Source organism: Ptiloglossa arizonensis, chromosome 12, assembly GCF_051014685.1.
Source record: "Ptiloglossa arizonensis isolate GNS036 chromosome 12, iyPtiAriz1_principal, whole genome shotgun sequence".
Classification (NCBI taxonomy): domain Eukaryota; kingdom Metazoa; phylum Arthropoda; class Insecta; order Hymenoptera; family Colletidae; genus Ptiloglossa; species Ptiloglossa arizonensis.
Genome location: NC_135059.1, coordinates 11,807,503 through 11,830,309, shown reverse-complemented (window position 1 = coordinate 11,830,309; position 22,807 = coordinate 11,807,503). Strand labels below are relative to the sequence as shown.

Below are 22,807 nucleotides of genomic sequence, written 5' to 3'. Positions count from 1 at the left end.
TTTAAATCAACAAACAGAAGTAAGCTCCCCCCGGGGGCGCTTGTTCGTATTCTTTTGTTTCTGGGAGCGTCCGGTAAATATTGAATTAGTTAATTTAAAATCAATTCGAGGCGATTCAAGCTTACGGTGAAGCAGAAGTATTTTAAACACTTCGTTAATGGATGAATAAATTGGCGGAAAGGGAATAAAACGTTATATCTTCTTGACATTTTGTGAACGACTACCAAAGAGCTTGTTACTTTTGCCAATAACTAACAGCTGTCCCTTTTCATTTATTAACGTACTCGGTGGAACATTAGTGGAATATAATAAATAGTTAATATGTATTAAAGTATAAAGAATTCAGACAACCAATCGTTTGAACAACCGTACAAACAACGTTTCTAATAATATATATCAATTGTAGGTTCGCGTTGAAAATCAAATTTCTCGGAGAGCATTTTATTAGTTCGCTTCATCAACTGCGGATTTTCATTTAATTTTAGTCCCAGGGCGCAAAATGTGAATTTTCACCCTGATTCGCGTAATTTATCCTTCACAGTTCACCCCCCTCTCCCCCGACGACGATGGTATAGGGGATGAATGGAAGGGGTTGAGGTTTGAAATCTTCACGGAGGATCGGAGTCGATACCCCAGTCCCGTCGGAACTTCCACCGGTCTCTGTTTATTTAGGGGATTGCACACTTAAATCGGGGGGTGAAAACTCGGTTGCGGGCCCGGGGATGAAAAAATTGCCGCCGACGGGGGTGCGCCAGCTCGAATAAAATTTGCATAGCATTAAGCAGAAGTATCCTTCCATGGCTTCTTCTAAAAGCGTCATTCGAACCCTCGACCCTTCTCAAACACATTTTAAATTGCCCGCCATCGATAACGACTTTTCAACCCCTCTATTTCCGCGAACACGCATTCGTTTCACTCATTATTGTTACAATGGCAGCCATTGGAAGTCCAGCCACGTATCTCGCTGAATTCTTCGAGAATTTTTCAACCCCCTCCCGCATCCCTCTCCCGGTCTACCCTTACGTATTCCACTGTTTCACCCCGAGACATTTTTTTCCTCTCCAAGTTTTTGCATACTCATGGTCTTCGTGCCTTCTTTTTATATTTCTTTCTCCGTTCGGTGTCCGTTTGAATTTTCATGGGGTAGATAGGGGTGCCGTGCGAAATGCAATCAAAATTAAAATTATAATTAAACACAACCGGGGAATATTCAAGGGGTGCGAGAACGTTTCGTAATTTTACAGCTCATGGGATACGGTGGGTTTATGCATGCATACGACCGCCCAGAAAATAATCGTGTTAGTCGACCCATATTGTATGGGGGTGGACGTGATTTTCTGGTTATGCGGTAACGAGCCACAAAAATGGCTCGTCAGTATGCACCGTCGCGTATTTCCATGGCTCTTCACTGTTCTCAATAACAGGCACGTACGCGGATTGGCTTGAGTATACTTTGAGGAATTTCTGAAAAATCCCGACCACCCTCGTCGTCATTTCTCTCTGTTTCTCGACATCTTAAATTTTACCTACCTCGAAACATTTTCGTCTCGAGTTACTCCCGATCAATTCGTTCTTTCTCGTTATTCGATACGAGTACAATGTTTTCTGCTCGAAGTAGACATTGAAAACGTTTTTAATATGGGTTTCTTTTTTCGATTAGTTGCGATATTTCGTTGTGTCAATTCGAATGGGACACACTATATATATACCCACAATGTATACATCTATACACTCACGTACGTATTTGTAAAAATGAAAAAATAACGTTGCTACGGACCTAAAAGTGAATTAAACTTTTGACAAAGAAGTTGAATAAACTTTTAAATTCTCTATTATTTCTCGCGAAAATAGAACGAAACGAAATGTTATTCAGTGTATACTTAATTTTCGCCCCTGTTGATAACGGTGATGCATTAAAAAATGCACGTAAAAAAAGAAACCCCGGATACAGGAGACAGGAAGAAACAGCGAACAATGCACGAATTCGCCGTAAATAAAGGAAAGTGTGACACGATAATTTTTTCGAATTCCTCCGTGAAGTGGTCCGCGGTGAATTTTTGGACGGACAGGAAACGTTTGTGAATGATAACTAGAGGCGTCTGTTGTGGCTCTTTCAAAATGCAATCCGAACCTCGACGCACAAAAGCCGAGCTTTCGGCCGGGATGAGGCTCTGAGCTCGCGATTGTTCGCCATTTCTTCTCTCCTCCGGCTACATTGTCTCTTTGAACCTGAAATTCCAAAGCGACTCGGGCTTTAGTCGGCTAACATCCGTCCCTTAATTACGTTACCCCCTACCGTGGGAGTAATTACGTCATTACAAGGGAAATATTTTCTTCGTGCGTTTCAACGTACGCAGCGGGCCTCCATTGTTGCGAGCGATATTGATGAAAATTTTGTCTCGGTGCTATTGTTCCGTAGATCGTTCTCGGATGGACGAAATTTCAATGGTAGAGCGGGTTCGTTCGGCCCATACGGTGCGTCGTTTTCTGTAATGAGAAATTAGCGAGGATATTGCGTAAACTGAACGAACAATTATTACGGATGAATACGTTGCATTACGTTCCGATGAGTAAGCAATTTCCGATGAGTGTGCAAAAATAACATTTTATTCGATACTTTCTTCGGTATGATTTCGGTCAATTCGGTTCCAATTGACAATAGTAAGGTATTTCATTAAAAAATATGAACTGTATCAAATTGTTATTTTTTCTTTCTAATGCGCTCGCAGTGACGGTAAACCAGGGAATGGTATTTATTTATTCTCTTACCGGTTCACGTTTCAGAGAATACTTTACAGCGATCGCAGTGGAATGTCCTTTTATGCGAATTGACAATAGTAAGGTATTCCATTAGCAGAGCAAAGGGTTAGCATCATTTTCATAGGAGCTCGAGCTACTTTTACGGACTAAGTATGCACTGAATAATGTATTTGTGCAATGCTACGAGTGCTTCTCAAGACAAAACTTTCGTTACGACCGATTATCCCTGGTATTTAGATCCCTGCATAATTCCAACTATTTATGATCCATTCTTTCTCAACATTCGCAACATTTCATTTCCCGTTTCCTCGATTCTTATTATTCCTTCTCTTCCACGCTTTTATCTCGACTTAAAAATTGTTCTTTTCTTTTAGCGAAAATACTGTTGCTTTTCCATTGGTTAATTTTTTAAATCGGTCAAGTAAATTATAGTAGATTCACGTAAGTCGAATAATTCGAATCAAGTGTACAATTAAGACGAGCGTAGCAATTTGGAATTGTTTTAATAATTGCAAGTATTTTTATTTAACGAAGGTGCAATAATAGAAATTAGACCTCCGAGACCGATGCGCGGAAATAAATAATTAAAACTGAGTCGATCGATATTTATAAATGAAATGATTTACACTGGCGGTTTGGGTAACGGCAACTATACAAGGGAATAAAAATAGGACGAATAATAATTAAATATATAATAACTAAATTTATGATCGATCGAACGTCGTGGGTACAAATTACGGTATTGGCATGAAACAAATGTGACGTTATATGTAAATTATACACACGTGTATCGATGTGTCGATTAATTCTACACAAGTGGTCAAACTTTTCATGTTTTTCAATACTCTTGACAGAATCAAAGCTTTTGACAAAGAAACTTGGAAAATTGTAACGCGATATATTACAAAATTGAACGTACAGAGTGTTCGATAATTTGTAATACTATCCGCTATGTGGTCAGTCTGAATGAAAAAATTTAAAAAAAAATATAAAACAAGATCTTTCTCTTAAAAATTTTCGTCGAATACTCATTCACTCGACTGATTTAACTCGACCCATTTCCCTGTAGATTAAGTTACAATATTAATCAGTTGAAGGCAAACATTACTGTAATATTCCATCAATTAGAAATGTAAAACGTTATATATACAATGAAATGGACATTTTCAATTATTTTCAAACTAACAACGACTTCAAAAATAGGCTAATACGATAAATTGTTTAAAACAAACGGATATGATGCTGCAGTGAAAATCCATCGAATTCTATGCAACCATTTATATCAATTAATATTCAAAGTTGTTTATCTCGAAAACAAAATTTTCTATGGATAAATTTCATTGTGAATATTCGAATTTTCTCTTTGTATTCTTTTATTTCTCTTGTAAAATAATTGTATTGTACCATCAGCTACCAGACACTCACCCTATACAACAACGTGACACTACTTTCGTATCATGTTCTATCGTCTGCGTATACCTTCGTCGCATTGATTCATTTTTGATTATATGCAGTCTTAGACTACTTATAAATATCTGACCACGTGTACAGCTATTAGTTTCTCTAAGTACAATCACGCGAGGTCTTTTTCTACGTAGAAACCGACCGACCATGAACAAACTTATCATGCTTTCGATAACAGATCGTACGTGGTTCTATTATGCTTGCAAACTATTCGAACGGACAGCTCCGTTCCACTTGTCTGCTTCTGATCACGAAGAAATTAGAGTTAGGTCGATTTCCATCGCGAGAAAATTTTCAGTAAGCTCTTTAGAAGCTCTTCAGCTCCGAGTTTTAAAAGATCCCATCAGAAATCAATTTGTATAAGCACACGGACGTGAAAATCGACGAACGAACGGATTATCCGAAAGTTTTCCAAGTTCTAGGTGAGAAATTGTCCCGTTGAGAATCTTTTCTTCGAGAACGAAGGTCGACCAATCGAGTGGTGCATCATTGAACGAAAAGGTCCCTGTTGTTAGGGAAGAACAACACGGTTGGAAGTAATTCGTGACCGAGGTGTTAGCGTGAAAAGGAATTACCGAAATTGGGAGAACAGAGACAGGAGGATAGAAGTCTAGAGTTACTAGACGTTCTAGTGTTGTTTAGTATGACTAATGGTGAACGTTGAGATTCGCCTTGGGTGAATAAAGCTGCTTCTAATAGTCGTTCTGATAAGAAATGGAGCTATTAGATTCGTTGTTGTATTTTTGTAAAGATGGTGCTACTGTTCGATGAACATGCGTGAAGTTTCACGTAGACTCGTTTGTATACTTACAGTTGTTCAAAGTTCAAGTGTCATAGTAGTTTTTCTACACTGGAGAGAACGACAAAACTTCTCGAACAAGCTAGTAGCACAATTAACTTTCCCTTAATGTTTATTGAGCTAATAATTAATTCTAAACGGAATGACGTGCCGACCACGTGAACGAGAGTCTACCAAGCGCGAGGAAATCACATAAAACAATCACACACTGCGCATGCGTCCACAGATTCAAACGAGCGTCTCGAACTCTGTATTTGACTACTAGCCAGGTTGACACACGAGAAGGAGCAGTTACGGTTCCTCGTGGCTCGTGTTAACGTACGATCTCTGTTTCCAGGCAAAATGAAGCTGGAATTGATGGACCGGGAGAAGGGCCTGGAGCTCTTCGGGAAGTTTATACGAACGAAGAACGTGGAGAGTCTTCAGGGTGACCAGGCGAAGACTGGACCCGAACCACTGCATCCAACCGACTCTAAGCAGAAATTACAGGCAAGTATACCTACGAAATAGCAAAGCATTGTAGAGTGCACAATGCTTGTCCGAATAAGTGAGAACCAGTTTGATACAGTGAAATGAAAGAATGAAATAAAAACACAACACGACTACGCTGATTACGCAGTTTTGCCCTCTATATCGACTACAAAAGAGTCCCCTGTTCAGGACTATGGCCTTTCTTATATTTTAGGCTTTTGTACCTACGCAATTTATGTTAGGGTCGTCGCGAGGATACAAAAAGCGTAGGCTGGATGCTCCAGTTTCCCCGTGTGGTCGCTGAGACACTGACCAGGAGATGAGCTTGCGTTATGGTGACCGAAAAACACCACAATCCCGTTTGTTAACGCTCGCGATCGATCCTCGAAGATCTGTCGAGCTTTGTACGTGTTTACTCGAAGGACCACTTTCAACTTCGCTTCACCCAAAGGAAGGACGAACTGCACTAATTGGATTAACAATGTACATTTAACAAGAAATTTGTTTTTGCGTAAAGTTTCACACGGAATGCTGGTTCACGGTCTCTTTCGCGAAGTTGACTTACGAGGGTAATCCCAGAAGTCGTATAACGTCTCCGAGCAAATGACTCTGTTTAAGAATAATAATAATTAACGCTTGAGAAAATGTGTAGAAATACTGGAAGTACGTATAAACGCGTGTAGAAAATTTAAAAAGATAATTGCCACGCGAAGGTAGTCTAAGTTTGCGTTTTCTGGACTACCACTTTAAACCACCCTCAAGATCCCAGACGATTGATTCTATCTTCGTCGGGCCCGACGTTAAAATCGTTCGTTCACGCTTCGCGTCTGAATCTTCGAGGAAGGAACGTTCTCATGTGTGCGTGGAATCCACCTTCGCGTATCGATCCTGGCTATTTTTAACAGGATTTTTTAACCCCTTGCGAGCCGTTCACGAAGGCTGGTTCCTTCAGTCCGTGTAATTAATCTCCGCGCCAACGCAATGGAAAATTAATTGCCCCGTTTCCAACGAATTTTCTTCTCTTTCGACGTACCATTTTATTATATTGCGGTATAATTTATCAAGTTGCAGATAATTGATACTTTTACAATAGCTGGACAACAGTAAACAACGAGGCTACGAAACAACTCTCTGCAATGCTTCGCGACCCTTCGCTCGCTTCGATACGAATAATTCGATAACGAGAGACTGCAGATCTGTTGAAAAATCAAAAATTAAAAGGTGTGCTCACGAAGAACAGTTTTATGAGCGACCAAAATATCGAGAATTGTAGTATAGAAATCCTGCTAGACGTATAACGATAAGTGCTCGGTGACTTATGGTCGGTGGTTTATATCGACGCCCTGGTACAAAGTTTTATTGACTCTATACGAGAGCGAAGGCAACAGTGGTTCGAACTCGTAAATACGTATCGTCCCTACTTTCAGCACTATTTCAGTTCCCTTTTTGTTGAGGGTTGTTTCGGTTAACAGGTTGTGAAATCGTTCGACACTCTATAGTGTATCATGCAACGACGCGAGTACGCTATTTCTGATACGAATTAACGTAATAGAACCATAGCGAGTTTGAGGTACGCTCGCAAGCAAGGAAAGACAAAACACCGATATTATACCGATGAACATCAATAATAGTTTCTTCCATAATGGTTATAGAAATCGAAATTCATAAATATCGGTATATTTACCTATATACACCGGTAATTCGTTTAAATTTTCGATTCATTAGAGTTTTTAAGATTCTTTTTAAACAGATATTAAAAATCATTACACTTATCTTAACATTTACGATTTCATATTGAACATTTCTCTATCAGTGGTACCCTTAATATTTACAATTCAATATTGAACATTTCTCTATCAGTGGTACCTTTAATATTTACAATTCAACATTAAACATTTCCCTATCAATGCTACCTTTAATATTCACGGTTTCTAGTCCTCCCTCTCGCACAGGAGTCTATCGGTGGTACCCGAAAGGCGATTTCTCTTAGAAGAAACACGAACACTTCTGGCAACTTGTAACCTTTCTTTGGTGCAGCTTGGGTCGTGGTTCTCTCTCTCTTGCATCCAGTTGCAACGAGGTGGAGAAGTCGTTAATATATGTCGCGCGTGTGCGGTAGCTTTTATTCTCTTATTCGAATGTTCGATGGAACTCGAGTCCCCGGTGCCGCGGTTCTCCGAAACTTTTGGTTCGATCGTCGCCGTTTTTCGTTCAACTTTCTTGATGGAACGTGTTCGCGAAGCTGGGTGCGGACCTTTCAAAAACAGCCGTCGCACATCGGCCCTTCAACCGTGATTCTCGCGAACCTGGGGCTTCGTTTATTGGTAAAGTTCACGGTTGTTTAGACGTAGACTGGGTGTGCCAGGTTTCGCGAAACGCTCCCCGAGGCGGGCTGGTGCTATTGTTTCTTCGATGGATGGAAGTTTGTTGGAAATTTCGCGGAAGTATCGGCTCGGTATCGACGCTTACGAAACGTTTCGGTTCTTGGGATCGAACAAGACCGCGGAGCTCTGCGTTGATCGGAACTGGGCCAGAGATCGGGTCAGCAGATTCATATTTATTCAGACGGAGCTTGCCAGCTACAGTTAACAACTGGATGGATTTTTACGGGATAACTTTGCTGGCGAACCGAACCATTGGCTTCGATTTTTTTTCTGTGAAATATATGTCGCAATTGTTTATGAAGAATAATTTTTATCCTGACCTGGATCTAACCTAGATCTAACCTAGACATGACCCAGACTCAGTTCTTTAGTATACGTATGTATTCTGATAGGAATATTCGGGATAATTATAGTTTAAATAAAGATCACGAACAATTTCAGATATTTGAAGGATTCATTTTTGCAGAATATATAACAACAGTTTATGAAAATTAATTTTTACTCGCTTGTTAGTAGCATGTATCACTTTTGTCTTTTACAACTTCTATCGTTCTTTGTGATAAGGATTTGTATAATTTTTCGATAAAATTTTGCTCCAATGATTTCCATTTATTTAAAATACAAGTTTAAAATTTTTCTGTAACGTCGAATTATCTTTCATTTGCATAAAATTGTCGCGCAGGTATCCTCCAACGGTTCTCGAGAATATTTAGATCTGGAGCAGGCTCGAATTATCGCGTTGAAAAATATAATCTTGCAAATACATTTGACAAACATGTTTAATTAATTGTTCCCGAATTGCGTGAACGTATATTTTTTTACCATTTATCGCATTTGAAATAAACGTGATCTCGTTTTTTCCAGTATATTGCCCACCCACACCGTGACACCTTCATCCATTTATCTTTTTCAAGATCATGGAAGTAATAATGGAAACTGTCAGGACTGTCTAAATTAAAGCATTTTTCGTTGGAAAATATTACTTCCCTCCACTTTCTCTCTATTGTATTTTTCCCTCCGCGAAATTGAATCGTGCGTTTTTATGCTTCTCAGTTAATGGTAATTCTTTAAGCAGCTTTAGTCCTTTTAAGTGTCCTGGTTCTTTAATAATTCATTGAAGATTTCTTACGTTGGTTTGGATATCAGCTTCTGTCATAATTTTTCGTGCTGTGAGCGTTAAATTTGACGTCACACTGAAAATCACGTACTCCTCACGAACAGTAATTGCTCTCGTACGTCTACCAGAACGTTTTGTACATATAACATTTCTGCTAATGAACATTTTTTTTCACGAAACTTTCATCTCTTTATATTTAATATTCGAATATTGTAAACTTTGCTACTTCCCTGTTTCTCCGAAAGAGTTTCCTGTATTTCGTAGACCTGCACGGTATATTTCTCCACGATGTAAACAACAACATTACGAAAGAAAGAAGGAGAAATTTAAGAGTTAAATAGAATTTTCTCCGATTGTCGTACGCGTCTCGTAATTTTGTCACACGGATTGCGTTCTTTCACCCTAATTTGTCTTTGCGCTCGGATTCTCCTTTCAAGAGTTCGGTGGAAGGTCTGGTTTCCAAGTTGGGTGTAAACCATCATTCAAGGATTCAATTTGGCGCGGTTTCTTAATTCGAGGGAACAGCTACGCGCTCGAGACGTTACACGCGAGTCCTGGTTTTTCAGGAAACTGGTTCGCAAATTGGGTCGCTGTCCTTTCGGGTCGCTGCGTGTGAACTTACGATACGTCAATTGCCATTCGGTACGGTACAGCTGGTCCGTTTCTCAGAGAAAGTGGCCGATATTTTCCAGCCATATCCACGTTCCTTTACACGTTAAGCGCCATGTCAGTCACCGGTGGCTGACGATACACAGTGGATCGAAAAAAGTATCTACATACTGTAGTACGAGGAAATTCCTTTAACCCACGAGTCCTATTTCGATGAAAGTTTGCGTACATATAAAGCATACCAGATCGCGTATAAAAATAATTTTTTTGTTTGCAAAAAATTTTCCCGAGAAGATAAAATCAAGACACGAAGATTCAACATTTCTTCGTTGTTTTAATACAATTCTTTTGGGGGAGTTTCTTCACGATTAACTCTTCTTCAGTTTTTGTAAGAAAATTTTTGTTGCATCTCTGTATACAAAGAAAACTGTTGAGTAGCGTTGGTTGTCTATTTCAATAATTGTTCACGAATATTGTAGGCAAAGACACCGTTAGTAAGTGAGTAATTTTGGTAGCTCTAGTGTTAACACTAGAAGTTAGATCTTTACGAGTACTATTGATTAATTGTCCATGAATATTGTAGGCAAAGACTTTGGTAGTTCCAGTGTTAAGGGACGCAGTTAACGACGATCTCGAAAATGACGTTATCCTTCTCGAACATAGAGGAAAAACCCTGTCGCGAATAGAAACTTTAACAGACAGTGTCCCGTTTTCTGATTCACAGAAGTGCCTGACGACTCTGGACCTGACGTCTTTGGGAGTTGGCTCCTGCGTTGGGACAGGGATGTACCTAGTCGCGGGAATGGTGGCTCGCAGCGTCGCTGGCCCGGGCGTTATCGTTTCATTCATTATTGCAGCCATTGCTTCCATTTTTTCCGGTAAGTATTCCTTCGTTTCAGCCATCTAAATTGCTCTCGGAGTATTATTGAAACACTTCGAACATTTTCTTTAATCCGTAACTCGAAAGGCACGTAGTAATCTTTTAGGAACAAAGAAGACTCTTTTCTCGATAACAAGAATAAAAGTGGTTTCCTCTAAATAAACTGAAATTAATAAAACTTAATCTTTCGAAACGCAAGATAAAAGTGAAATAAAATAAATTCCAATTCTTTGGTCTACTCTTTCGTTCACAACAGAGACGTTCCTCACAGTCTCTCGACGATATAGTATTCTGGAAATTTGACATTCTCTTTCAACGCATTCAACCCACGTCGTTCACAGCCCTATTGTCTTTTACACACACTCCCTAATTCTTTTCACACTCGCTATCGATAAACTAGGGTCTCAATTACCTAACCAATATATAGGGCGCGCGATATATTTTATGCATCTTTGTATGTAGACTTATCCACCGAAGTGTCGACATTTCTGGAACACCTTGCACGCTAGATTGTAGCGGTTAATTGAATAAAGAAAAAGTTCCGAAGTTTCCGCCAGTAACGCGTTCTCGAAGACATCTGGTATCCGGAAACGAAAAACGGTTTAGCAGTGTTTCGGACAACGTTGTTTCCATCCCGGTGGCGGTGGAAATTTTCCACAGAGTTTATCAGAGTGTGGATAACAGTGTCGGATTAGATTTACAACGGTTGTACGGCTGAAACGTTGGACAGGCCGTCAGGAACGGTTTCGAGCCAGGCAACGTCGGTAAATTCAATTCTTTTCTACTTACAGAAATTTAAAGTGCGCGCGCTCCAACCGGTTGCGCTTTATACACGATCGGAGAGAAACCGGACCGTGAAACACAACGGCCTGACAATTAAATAAATAAATTGGACACAAACGAATAAATTGGATCACCACGATCAATTATCGAGAATGGAATCGCGACGAGTGTGTTTCGGTATTCAATTTCGGTTTACGATAAAAATAACACGCATCACAAATCGTGTAATGCATATTTCTGCAATTCATTCCCAAGGAAACGTGCACAGGGTGGGAAATTTGAAACAGATCACTTCGGCGATTCGTTTGTTTTTCAAGGTAGAAAAAAATTTTTTTAAGGCAAAAATTGTTTCATTTCACGGAAGGGAAGACTTCTATCGAAATGTAAAGGGTGTCCCAATCATCACCGGTCGATTTACTTTTTGAATAAAATTCAAACGGTTCAAGTAATCTCGATATTGTTTCTTTTGTTTAAAATTAGAAACTTGGGAGTTAATAATGGAATAAGATATCTTCCAAATGGCTGTCTCGGCTTTTACAGACCATCAATTTTTTTCTACAATTTTTCATCACGTTTTCGTACAAACTCGGATCAATTGTGTGCTTTAAATAATGTTTCGTAACGCTTCTACAAATTGAAATTCATAAATAATTTTACACCGGCTGGTAAAGAAAAGGGTCTGAGACATCAGGGGATTATAATAATCATCGAAGGGAAAATGTTTAATCTACGTAGATCCTACGATCCTTTCGGTGTAAAATTGACTTTTGTTATTTAAGAACATTCGACCCCGTAAGTTTCTTCGCAGGTAATTGAATGTAAACAGAGGAATTGGTTTAGAAGAATCGGTTCTAGAATGTCAACACGAGATCGCTAATATCTGCAAAGATTGCTTAGGTAATAGATAATACAAACATTTGTGCATAATAGACGTTCTATATGTTTTCCTTTCCTTCACGAGCCAAAGATTATCACAATCGAGAAGATTAACGAGAAAAATTAATTTTAACAAACGTTACAAATTCTAACCACAAACGTCAACGTACAATAGTTTTGCAAACGACGAATAAAAGATCCCCTGGCCATTCTTATAGCCTCTTTACTAATATTAGCACACGATGTTCTAATACGAGCAAGCAGGCCATCGAGTATTTACACTAACTATGATAGAACCTTGAGGAAACTTTCGGTTCAAGCGTTTACGAGCTATAAGTGCATTCCAAGCGGAACTCTCATCGTGGTGATACTACATCCGGTTTCTCAGAGTTCAAGGAATTTCTGCTAATAGCCTTGGTAACTCTACGGTGAAAAGTTGCCGATTGGAGGTGTCATCTTGAACGAAAAATGATCCAACGATCCGTGAAAGTTATTTCGGAGCTTCAACGAAGGGTAATGGTGCACACCGCGCGTATTTAATTGTCCATGGTCGGTGGAAATCGATTCGTTGGTGAAAATAACACCGAAAGCTTTTCGTTCATTTATACGTAACAGCGAGGCGATCTTTGAAAGCTGGTGAAATGGATTCTGTTACGATGACATACGAAACGAATGGAATTCACCACGTCGAAGTACTCGCCATAGGTTCGTGTTAGGAATGTCGGAACAACGTTCAATTCGTCGACAACATTTTCGAGGATTGTTTGCTACTACTGCGAAACTAGAAATTTCCGAGTGCTCTCCAGTAGCGGCCTTACGGTAGCTTCCTTTTCAAGGGATGAACGAGTTCGTGTCACGAAATAATTGAATTATTCGGTCGAAAGTTTGTCGAGAATGATGTTCCTTCTCGGTGTACCCTTCTTTGGATAATTGGGACACTTTCGTCGAGTTTCTTCAAGTTTCCTCACAAATTTGAATCGTGTCTACTTTTGTTGTTACATCGAAGATTACCATTGTTCGATTGATCGTCGATTTGGTCGCGATAAGTTTCCAAATTGAACTAGTGAACGAAGCGATAAGGAGACCAGTGTGCATCGCTCAAATGCTGTGTTGAGTACTTAGTTATTTAGAATAGTGGTACGATGTTAATAATTGTAGAATGTTACACTCAAACTCAGCAAAAGATCGAGTAAATTAAGTCTCGACGTAGTTTTTGCGTTAGCGAAGATTCTGTTTTAAACAACTCGATTGGGTCTTAGATAATTTTATGAAATTCCAATTTGATACAAAAATGCATCACTCGACGAGAAGGTGTTGAGAAACGTTTGCAAATGTTTGACTTCGAGGCTAGATAAAAAGCGAATAGTAGCACAGGTGTCAATTGGCATATTGGAAGTAATACAGGTACGGATTCTAGACATAATAATAAAAAAAAAAATAGCTTACTTTATAAATAAATTCCAAACATTGTAAACGAGAATATTGCCTTGTTTCCAATATTATTAAATTTCAGGCAAATTCAGGTTTATCGTGCACAAAATTTCAACTGTCATTTACCGGAGAATATCTAAATAATTACTAATCAGTTATCCTATTTACCTTAATCATTTTTTATTCTGTGTTCAATAGACTGTCAAACGGTACGACTAAATTTTGAGGACAGTATTTTAACAGTTAAAATACTCAAGATCACGTCAGATACGGTTCGCTGATAATCGTTAATTTGCGTAGAAAATACAAAGTGAGTTATTTAAATGCTGAAACGGCCAGTATGCACATTATGTACGGATTTGCAGAATGCAACGCTGCAAAAGTTAGATTATACCAAGTGTTCCGTTCGTGCTACATATGTAAATAAATGCTCGTTATGACTCTGCTTTCAAGTTACAGTTTATTTTGCGATGCAGTAATTGTTTATCCACTTTCGGAGATTCTGCTCGAAGTAACCGGTATCGGGTACGCTACAATACGCTGTATCATCGATTCTCAGACAGAATATTTTTTTTTACCGCGATATTTCTTCGTGTTATGCAACGAAGATATTTGAACGGGACGCCCTGTATAAAAAGATAGCGATGGTCTTACCACCGACAGGTACCCTCTACTTTTCCGTGTAGTCTGCCTACAAACAGCTTCGTTATAGGCATTCTAGTCGGGTCGTGCGTGGTTTTAGTTTACTTAGAACGTCTGACCACACACATTCCTAGAATACTTATTCCGGGCTGCCTGTGCACGGTCTTGTTCCACTTGTGATTGCTCGGCTACAAGCAGACTTATTATTAACGTTGTGCTTGTAGATGCCTGATCGTATGCACTTTAATTATACATACTGTAATTACAAACGATTCTATACCGTCTAAAAATACCTTAACGAATTGACTGTCAAGGATGACAGTGTATCACAGAACGCCACCCATACGAGTTATTTGTCACGAATCAGCTTGCCTTTAGCGTGAAATGAACAATGCACAGTGGGTGTTAAAAAAAAGAGTAAAAGTAGTGTTTATTGGAAGATTGAATGATCATTTTATTATTAAATAAAGCGTGAATATATTTGTAACAAATAAATAGTACACAGTGGGTGTTTCATGAAAAGAATAAAAAGTTGTGTTTATCGAAAGACATTTATTTATAATAAATGAACAATACACAGTCGGTGTTTCGAAAAAGAATAAAAATAGTGCTTATTGGAAGATTGAACGGTTATTTTATTATTAAACAAAAATGAAAAACAACGAGTTAGCATGTAGCTGATTTTGTTTTACTATACTGGGGCAGTCAACAATCAGTTGCGATCTATTGGCGATCTTATTTCACTTTCAAACGTCTGACTACGCGCGACCCTATTCTACTTTCTGCTGGCAAGTTACAGTCGATCCAACGAGACTGTTTATTTTTACGTATGTTTTCAATTTTCTCACGTACTGTTCACGTGCATTTGTTTTATCTGGTCTCCGATCTTGTTGCACCGATTATGCACTCGTTACATCGTACTGTGGAAAATATTTCACACAGGCGTATGGTCCACCACCCGCGTGTTGTAGTATTTAGCGTTTGTTTGGTTCCTCACTGAGCTATTTCATTTGACAAATGTTTGACATCAAACATTTCCCTCGGGTGGAAATTTTTAACGATTTTTGAAAAAATGTTAACATTATTGAAACGTGTCGGAAATAAAATTGCACGTATTAAAGTTTTTCAATTTTATTTCAAAGCACGTTCCGATATTGTTAAAATTATTTTGTTTTCGTTTCACTTCGTTTTTCTTTTTGCAATAAAAAAAAAAATAAATGGACCTCGAAATGATTTTGAAAACGCCCACGTATTCAGAAACTAATACCATTTGAGTCCCTTCTCGAAGTCACAAAAGTTATGTTTTATCTTTTTATTTTTTAATTAATTCTCCACCAAATATTTTGTCGTGTAAACCTGTATATTACACATCCCGTTTAACAAGCATCCCAGTTCCTAAATTTCAGCCCAACATTTATCATAGTTGTATAAATAATTTACTGGAATTTTTACGATTTTTTATCGCGTATTGTATTATTTGTATTTTATTGTTCGGTGAATTCAATTTATTCATTGGTGAGAGGGTTTGCAAGCGTTTAATTTGGCCACGTACTTTATCCAAATATTCTATACACCCATCAACGAATATAAAAATTTAATCGATCGAAACTGACGAAAACAACTCCACGTTGAATTAATTAAAACAAACCCAACAAAAGTTTTATATCCGTAACAAATTCTCTTTGATTTATAAGAGGGGAAGTTTTTCAAACAATTTGGAGAGCAAATTTTATTTTCAACGGTCTTTTTTACAAAATTGGAAAACCGATTTTTATTTTTCTTTATCCATATCATGGGCCAAGAATTTGTCTGCTTTCACAAATTCTCTTTTTTATTTATAAGAGGGGTTGCTTTTAAAAAAATTGGGAGGTACGTCGGTTTGTGTACACACAACGCATAAATATTTTTCTTTTCTCCGGACCATTCTCCAAAAATGGTCCTTTTCCAGCACTGACCAATCGAAGAATAGCATTCCTATCAGTATTAAAATCTCGTTCGGTACATAAGAGATGATTCTTTAAAAAAAATTTCCAATTTTTCTGTTTCTTCGTCCATATCACGATACAAATATTTTTCTCTTCTCCAAAAATAATCCTTTTCCAGTATTAACCAATCGAAGAATATCATTCGTGTCGACTCGTTTCAAAAAATGTCCAATTTTTCTTTCTCCTTATCCACATAACGGTGGAAATATTTATCTCCGTTCGTATCGGGGTCGAAATATTTTTCTTTGCCCGGACCGTGGGCCAAAAATGGCCCTGCACCATCGTCGTCCAATCGAAGACACGAGGGTGCCGCAATATCGATTTATCGTTCCGTATTCGAGCGACCTTAACGCGTGCAACCGGCACGGTGGATAGCGGGCTTCGTGACCGTAGCGGCTTCGAAGATTTTTCCCCGAGCTTTATTGTTTCTTCGGCGTCTCGAGGGCGTCGGTTCGAGCGCGGTCGTGCTCGCGGAGCGGCACGATTACCAGCCTCATGGTACAGGTTCGCCCATACGTCTTCCTTTACCGAGCCGCGTGCACGAAACGATGCGTTCACGGTGAGGCGGCGCGGTGTACCCCGAGCCCGAGTGGAAAATAACGTCGGATCGAATTTACGGGCGGATCGTGCGAGCAACGGACCGACACGTAACGGAGCAATGGTTCCGGGACGTCTTACGAGACACGCGAGCAACGCTGATACGTAGTTGACCGGACAGGTATATTGGTAGGGGTCTCGATCCGCGAGGTCCTGGCCACGATACAAAAGCGGATGGAAAGCGGAGCGTGTTGCAATCTCGCTGGCTATCGGATTTCCTCGTGTCGGTTCCTTTGTTGGCCACGATTCTCCCCGATCCACGCCTGGTAAATAATGGAGCGCTGGAATGCGGCCGGATCGCCGTTACAGCCAGAGGGTGGGCCGGTATGCTCGCGGGACAATGAAAATCGTTCGTTGGGGCTGGAGTTCTTTTTTGCCCTTTTTTTTCTTTTTTTTTTCTTCGCGCGGTGACGTCACTTCGAATTCGTCACGACGTATGACGTCGTTTGGCGTTTCGGGGGGGAACGTACGATTTACGAGAACGTACGAACCTCGAGAGAATTTACGATCGACGAGTGGGGTCGAAGGGAAGGGAGACCTGTGTAATTTTAATTTTTCTTTTATTTTCAACGCGAAAAGAATGATGCATATTCGCGACAATTGTGCGAATTCCAGTAACTGGAATTCTCCGAGCCTTCCTGGAATATTTTAACGTATTTGTAATTTCGGTCTTGATAAACTTCTGCATATCGTAAAATGTGTCTGAAATATTCAACGGATCTGACCCGGGGGCGCGTGGAGCCATGAAACTGGGGAGTAAATTATTCATGAAATATGACAAGCACGATTTAACATTGTCTGTGTGTTAATCCTCGGAGGACGGACCGAGTGGTGCTCGGAGCTGGGTCGTTTCTGACCCACATCGAAATCACGCACAAATAGAACACGAACAATAATTTTTCATTGCATTTTACGAATAGGTTCATCGTAGAGAAGGAATGTAGGTCTGTTGCAGAAAATTTATAAATTATCTGTAACAAAACCGGTCGATCGTAAAGAAAAGAAAAACCAGTATATTTAGAAAAGAAATAATCTTTATTAATATTCTGCGCGTATAAATTGTATTTTCGCGAATACAATGATTTTTACAAATCTGTCGTTGGCACTATTTACGCGCAGAGGTATATTTGTTATCGTTTTCGTACAAATATATCTTCCACGTTTACGCTGTTCATTGGTAACATTTTAAACACACGGAGAAACTTCTAAAAATAATTACTTCGACTGCTCTGTTGAATGTTCGAAAGACGACTAACGCAAGGTCTCGAGCGACCCGCGTTGTACGTTTAAATAAATTTAAATGTTTCGTTTGTACGAGCTGTACCGTTTTGTTTTTCCAGGAGCATGTTATGCCGAATTTGGGGTACGAGTGCCTCACACGACAGGCAGTGCTTACATGTACAGTTACGTGACAGTAGGCGAGTTAATAGCATTCATTATTGGATGGAACATGGTACTGGAGTACCTTATAGGTACGAGCGCGTGTGCCTGCGCCCTTAGCGCCTGTCTCGACGCCCTTTCTGATGGCGCCGTTTCCGGCGCGATAGCCGACAGCGTGGGAACTATTTTCGGTGAGTCACGATTTCTTTCATTCGCACAAATCCACTCTGTTCCCTTACCATAAATAATCTCGCTAATCTTGAAACCCGTGGAACATATTTCATTTCGGTTGAATGCAACCGTTCCATCGGTTTATATACGAATTAGTTTCTTTTTATCGCGACCACGTACGAAATGAACTTTCACCGTCACTTTTAACAATAATGTACAACTAGGTACGAAATAAACTTTCACTGTCACTTTTAACGACTACGTACGAAATAAATTTTCACGTTCACTTTCAACAACAACGTACAAGTTGTTTAGACCACTGTTAAATTGACAGTAATTTTCATTTCTTTGTTTGTTATTTTGACTTTAAGACTGATAAAATCGTCTAATGTTTAGCCCTTTCGAACAAAAAACTTAAAGAAATACTTCTGTTGCTATTTTTTCTAAAAATCGTACAATTTGCACCATTCAGTTACAAGGGACACGAGTTAAATTATTCGTAATGCCTGTGAATTGAAAACGAGACAGTTTTCTATGTCTTCGAGTCCACTAATGACAGAACGACTTTGCACAAAGCCATTAAATCAAAGAAAAATTTCCTTTACAATCGAACGACACGACTTCTAAACAAATATCGAGTTCTTGAAAACCCGAAATACCGCCACTGGCCTTACGAGTTTGCAACAAGTGTTGCATTAATTAAAATCGTCAAGTCGATACGAAACACCAATACGGCGAGCTCAAGCAGAGAAACGAAAAGATTTGCACATTCACGTCGAGCGTAATGATATCAAAGACAAATTGTTCGAAAGTTTATTTCTATCTCTGTTGTCCGGTACGGTCGTTAAACAACACGTGGAGAACATTAAGGTTTCGCGCGTGTTGGACAAATGGAGTAGTGTTTTTGTAGCTGTAACAGCCCGATGATGTATGACTTTATTTTACTTGTCAGCCACGGTGAACGTAGTGAACTTTTTCTGCACGAACGGCTGACTACCCAGGGGATTATTCTACTTCCTCAGCCGTGAGAATGGCCGATCGATATACAACGTCCGAATCGAGCTTAGACGTAAGATTTATCGTTTTCGGATGATCGACCGTATGGAAGAATATTCCATTGCGACGGACGTTGAAAAACTAACGTATCGTTCAATTTTCATCGTAAACGTCGTTGATTCTATTCAGCTACATAGAAAATCGTGTTACTACCATAGGTATTGAGAAAGTAGAACATCGTTCTATTTACAGTAATATCGATTATGGACAGAGTTCATTCTACTGGTGCGTCTACCCAACAGGAGGGGGAGAGTTATTCTACTGGTAATATATTGACCACGTTTTTCTTTAATTCCACTTCGTTGTCTGACCACACGTCGCATTATTCTACTGACAGGATTCCATTGGGTTCTCCCAAGATTGTGAAAGAACGTTACGAGTTACGTTTCGTAAATACACAGAGACGAAAGAACTCGATTGACTTTATGTTTCGGTTTAGTCTGTGAAATCGTGATTGACGAGTATTTATTTATTCGGTAAGAAAATTCTTCGAGCTACGCGATATTACATCTTTGATACGTTCAATGATGTACAAACAACCGTTCTGTATATGCATCTGGTTCGTTAGAAGAAGCTCTGCAGCGTTTCAGATCTTTGGCTACGTGGAAGCTTTGCTTAGCTTCTGTCTACTCAAACACGAAACCATTCTACTGTGTTACGTTCCCTGACAAATAAAGGATGCTTTATCACGTGTCCAATCCATCATGAAAATGTCCTACTACGCCGCGGTGTCTAACCAAATAGAAGGACATTCTACTTGCCACCTGTCCGACCGCATAGAACTACTCCACTGGTCCAACGAAATATGCACCTATACAACATGCAAATTGTTTGATAAAGTTTCGGGTCGTCTTAGATTTCGTGTTTACTGGAACATGTGATCCAATGGTATATTTATTAACAATATCGCTTGTAAAGTATCGAGTCGAGACATCGAACACGTATCGAAGTAGATTGTTCGTATTAGTAAGAATGTACTTGTTTTTTCTTATAATATCGATAAATTCAACGCGCTCGATCAAAGTCGAACAACTTCGAATAAATTTTTATTTCAATTAGAGTTTTTGGATGATCGACCGTACGCAAGAATGTTCCACTGCGACGAAAACCTAACGTGTTCAATTTTCTTTCTAAACGTCGTTGATTCTATTCAGCTACACAGAAAATCGTGTTACTAGCACAGAGTAAAGTACAAGTTCGAACGAGTCACGTTTCTTTACCTCCTCAACAGGATACATATCAGTTCTTTCGAGCGAGAATTGACGAAAAACGAACCTCGATGTCCGATTTATGAAATTGAACGGACATTTCGTGACTTGTTGCACTCCGGCGACGAAGTAGAACGAGCCGGTTGGATGAATCGCGTTGACCCCGAAGGACACCTCTTTTTCCACGGTGAAACAGGACTCGGCCACGTTTCATAATTACGTTTCGTCGCGTTTCATCGCGACTGTCGGTAAACCCCGTGACCGGACGAAAGGGAAGGCTTGATCCAATTCCGTGAAATTAATTTAGCGACGAACCGAGTTCGTTCCTACTTTGCTTTCGCTGAAAAAAGAAGAGCAACGAATGAACGCGGGGTCGCTAGCTTCTCCGTGGTGTTCGTTGTAATTCGGCGGGCGACACGTGTGGTCTCCCAACGTGGAGAAAATCGATCCAGGCCGGACCTGACCGTCCACCGTGAAACTTTTGTCACTGTAAACACACAGGGAAGACGCGTCTCATTTTTCACGACACGTTTGTTCGATGCGTCGATCGAACGGGAACTCTCGTCGCGAGAGTTCGACAATTTGCTTAACGAGGAACACGGTTTTCTCAGGGATGGAGAAAGAAACCTGACGAGATCTTTCGTACCGAGGTATACACTTTGTGCACCACACTTGCGCAGCGTGCTCGTTTTCGTGGAAACAATGTCACACGAGTGGTGTGTCCTTGTGTACGGTGGCAAAATTTCTTGGCACGGAGGAACGAATTTGTTCGGTTCTGGCAATCGAAATTGAAATTGTGATTACAATCTTTAGACATTGAACGAATATCGTTACCGATCTTCTAAACTGTCCATTTGTCCAGAAATGACAAGCTCTTTGAGAGGATGTATAATTTATAATATATGATATATAAATATATCATAAATATTGTGGAAAAATCAACGGTTTTTTAAGTTTTCGCGAAAAATATTGTGAAAGTATTAGAGATAAAAAAGGAGTGTGCGGGTGTATGGATAGAGAGTGTTAATAATGATAATGAGTTATTGTAAATATACGTTGTACGGTGTAAGTAGTCTCTGAGGAAAATTATCCATCAATCTGAGAAAAACTATTTCGAGGAAAACGAATTTGAAGATTGAAATGCTTCAATGGGACACGTTACGCAAAAAACGGTATATTTTCGTGAATGTCCCGAATCTCGTTTTATTATTGTAGGATGAAATTCTTGGAATGTTCAATTTTAAGAAAATAGGAATAAAAAATTTATTTATGAAGATTAGGAAGATGGTGGCCTCCCTTGAGGGGGATATTCAAGGTGTATACCGGGTCGAAAAATAAGGTTATATTTATAATTTATCTTCCAGCTCGGTATTACTTTTTTTTTCTCAGAATAAAAAATGAGCGATAAAAAATATTATGAAAATAATAAGAAGGTAAATACTGTCTCGAAGAAACGTGTATACCGTAATTACGTTCTGACCCCTCGGTTTGGGATTATCTTCAAATTTCTAAGAATAAACTCAATTATAATACCTACATATTTGTTCTATCCAATGAATTGTTTACATTTAACATTTTGCGCTGTTCTTGCAAATATTCTTTCCATTGAAATTTCGGCTTCGATTACGATTAAATATCAGAAATTAATACCTTGTGAAATATTCGTCGATCGGATCGTTTTTTAATTTGCGTAAGCGTTTATAAAAATATTTCATAGTTTCACCATTGTGGAAGCAGTACAAAGGTTCGAAATTTGGTCGTGCATTCTTCCAAAGGTTGATCAACTTTACGGAACCTCTGGATTATTCGAAAAAGGATGGAAATTGTAATGGAAAAATTTCACGAGTCGTTTTCAGAATTTCCTTAAATATATTTCCTTTCTCCATTGCGATCTCAAAGCACGAACCATTTCGAGGGAGGTATTGGGTTGTCCGGAAAATCGTTTCGTTTTTTTTTTGGTAAAAATGGAACACGATTTTTGTAGAGCGGTATAAACATTTTATTGAATTATATATTCTTCATTTTGGAAAACGAAACGACTTTCCCAGCAACCTAATATTTTGAGATCGTAGAAAACATGTTCGAGATCAGGAGAGCAGTGTTTACGACCGTTGAGGAGAAAGAATACCACGAAAAAATGGACAGTACTTTTCCGTCCAATATTCTGTTCAACCATTTTGTTCCTTTTCGCGAA

The 22,807-nt window shown here is 39.2% G+C and overlaps 1 protein-coding gene across 7 annotated transcripts in view; it reads left to right on the top strand.

Annotated features, from left to right (window-relative positions):
• LOC143153067 (solute carrier family 7 member 14) overlaps nt 1–22,807 on the top strand; it is a 92,128-nt gene that overhangs the window by 36,305 nt on the left and 33,016 nt on the right. For all 7 annotated transcript variants that reach the window (XM_076323843.1, XM_076323842.1, XM_076323841.1 and 4 more), the window contains 3 exons: nt 5,361–5,512; nt 10,329–10,482; nt 18,139–18,369. In XM_076323843.1, the coding sequence (XP_076179958.1) occupies nt 5,366–5,512; nt 10,329–10,482; nt 18,139–18,369 (532 nt within the window). In that variant the 5' untranslated portion in view covers nt 5,361–5,365. The remainder of the gene's footprint in view (nt 1–5,360; nt 5,513–10,328; nt 10,483–18,138; nt 18,370–22,807) is intronic.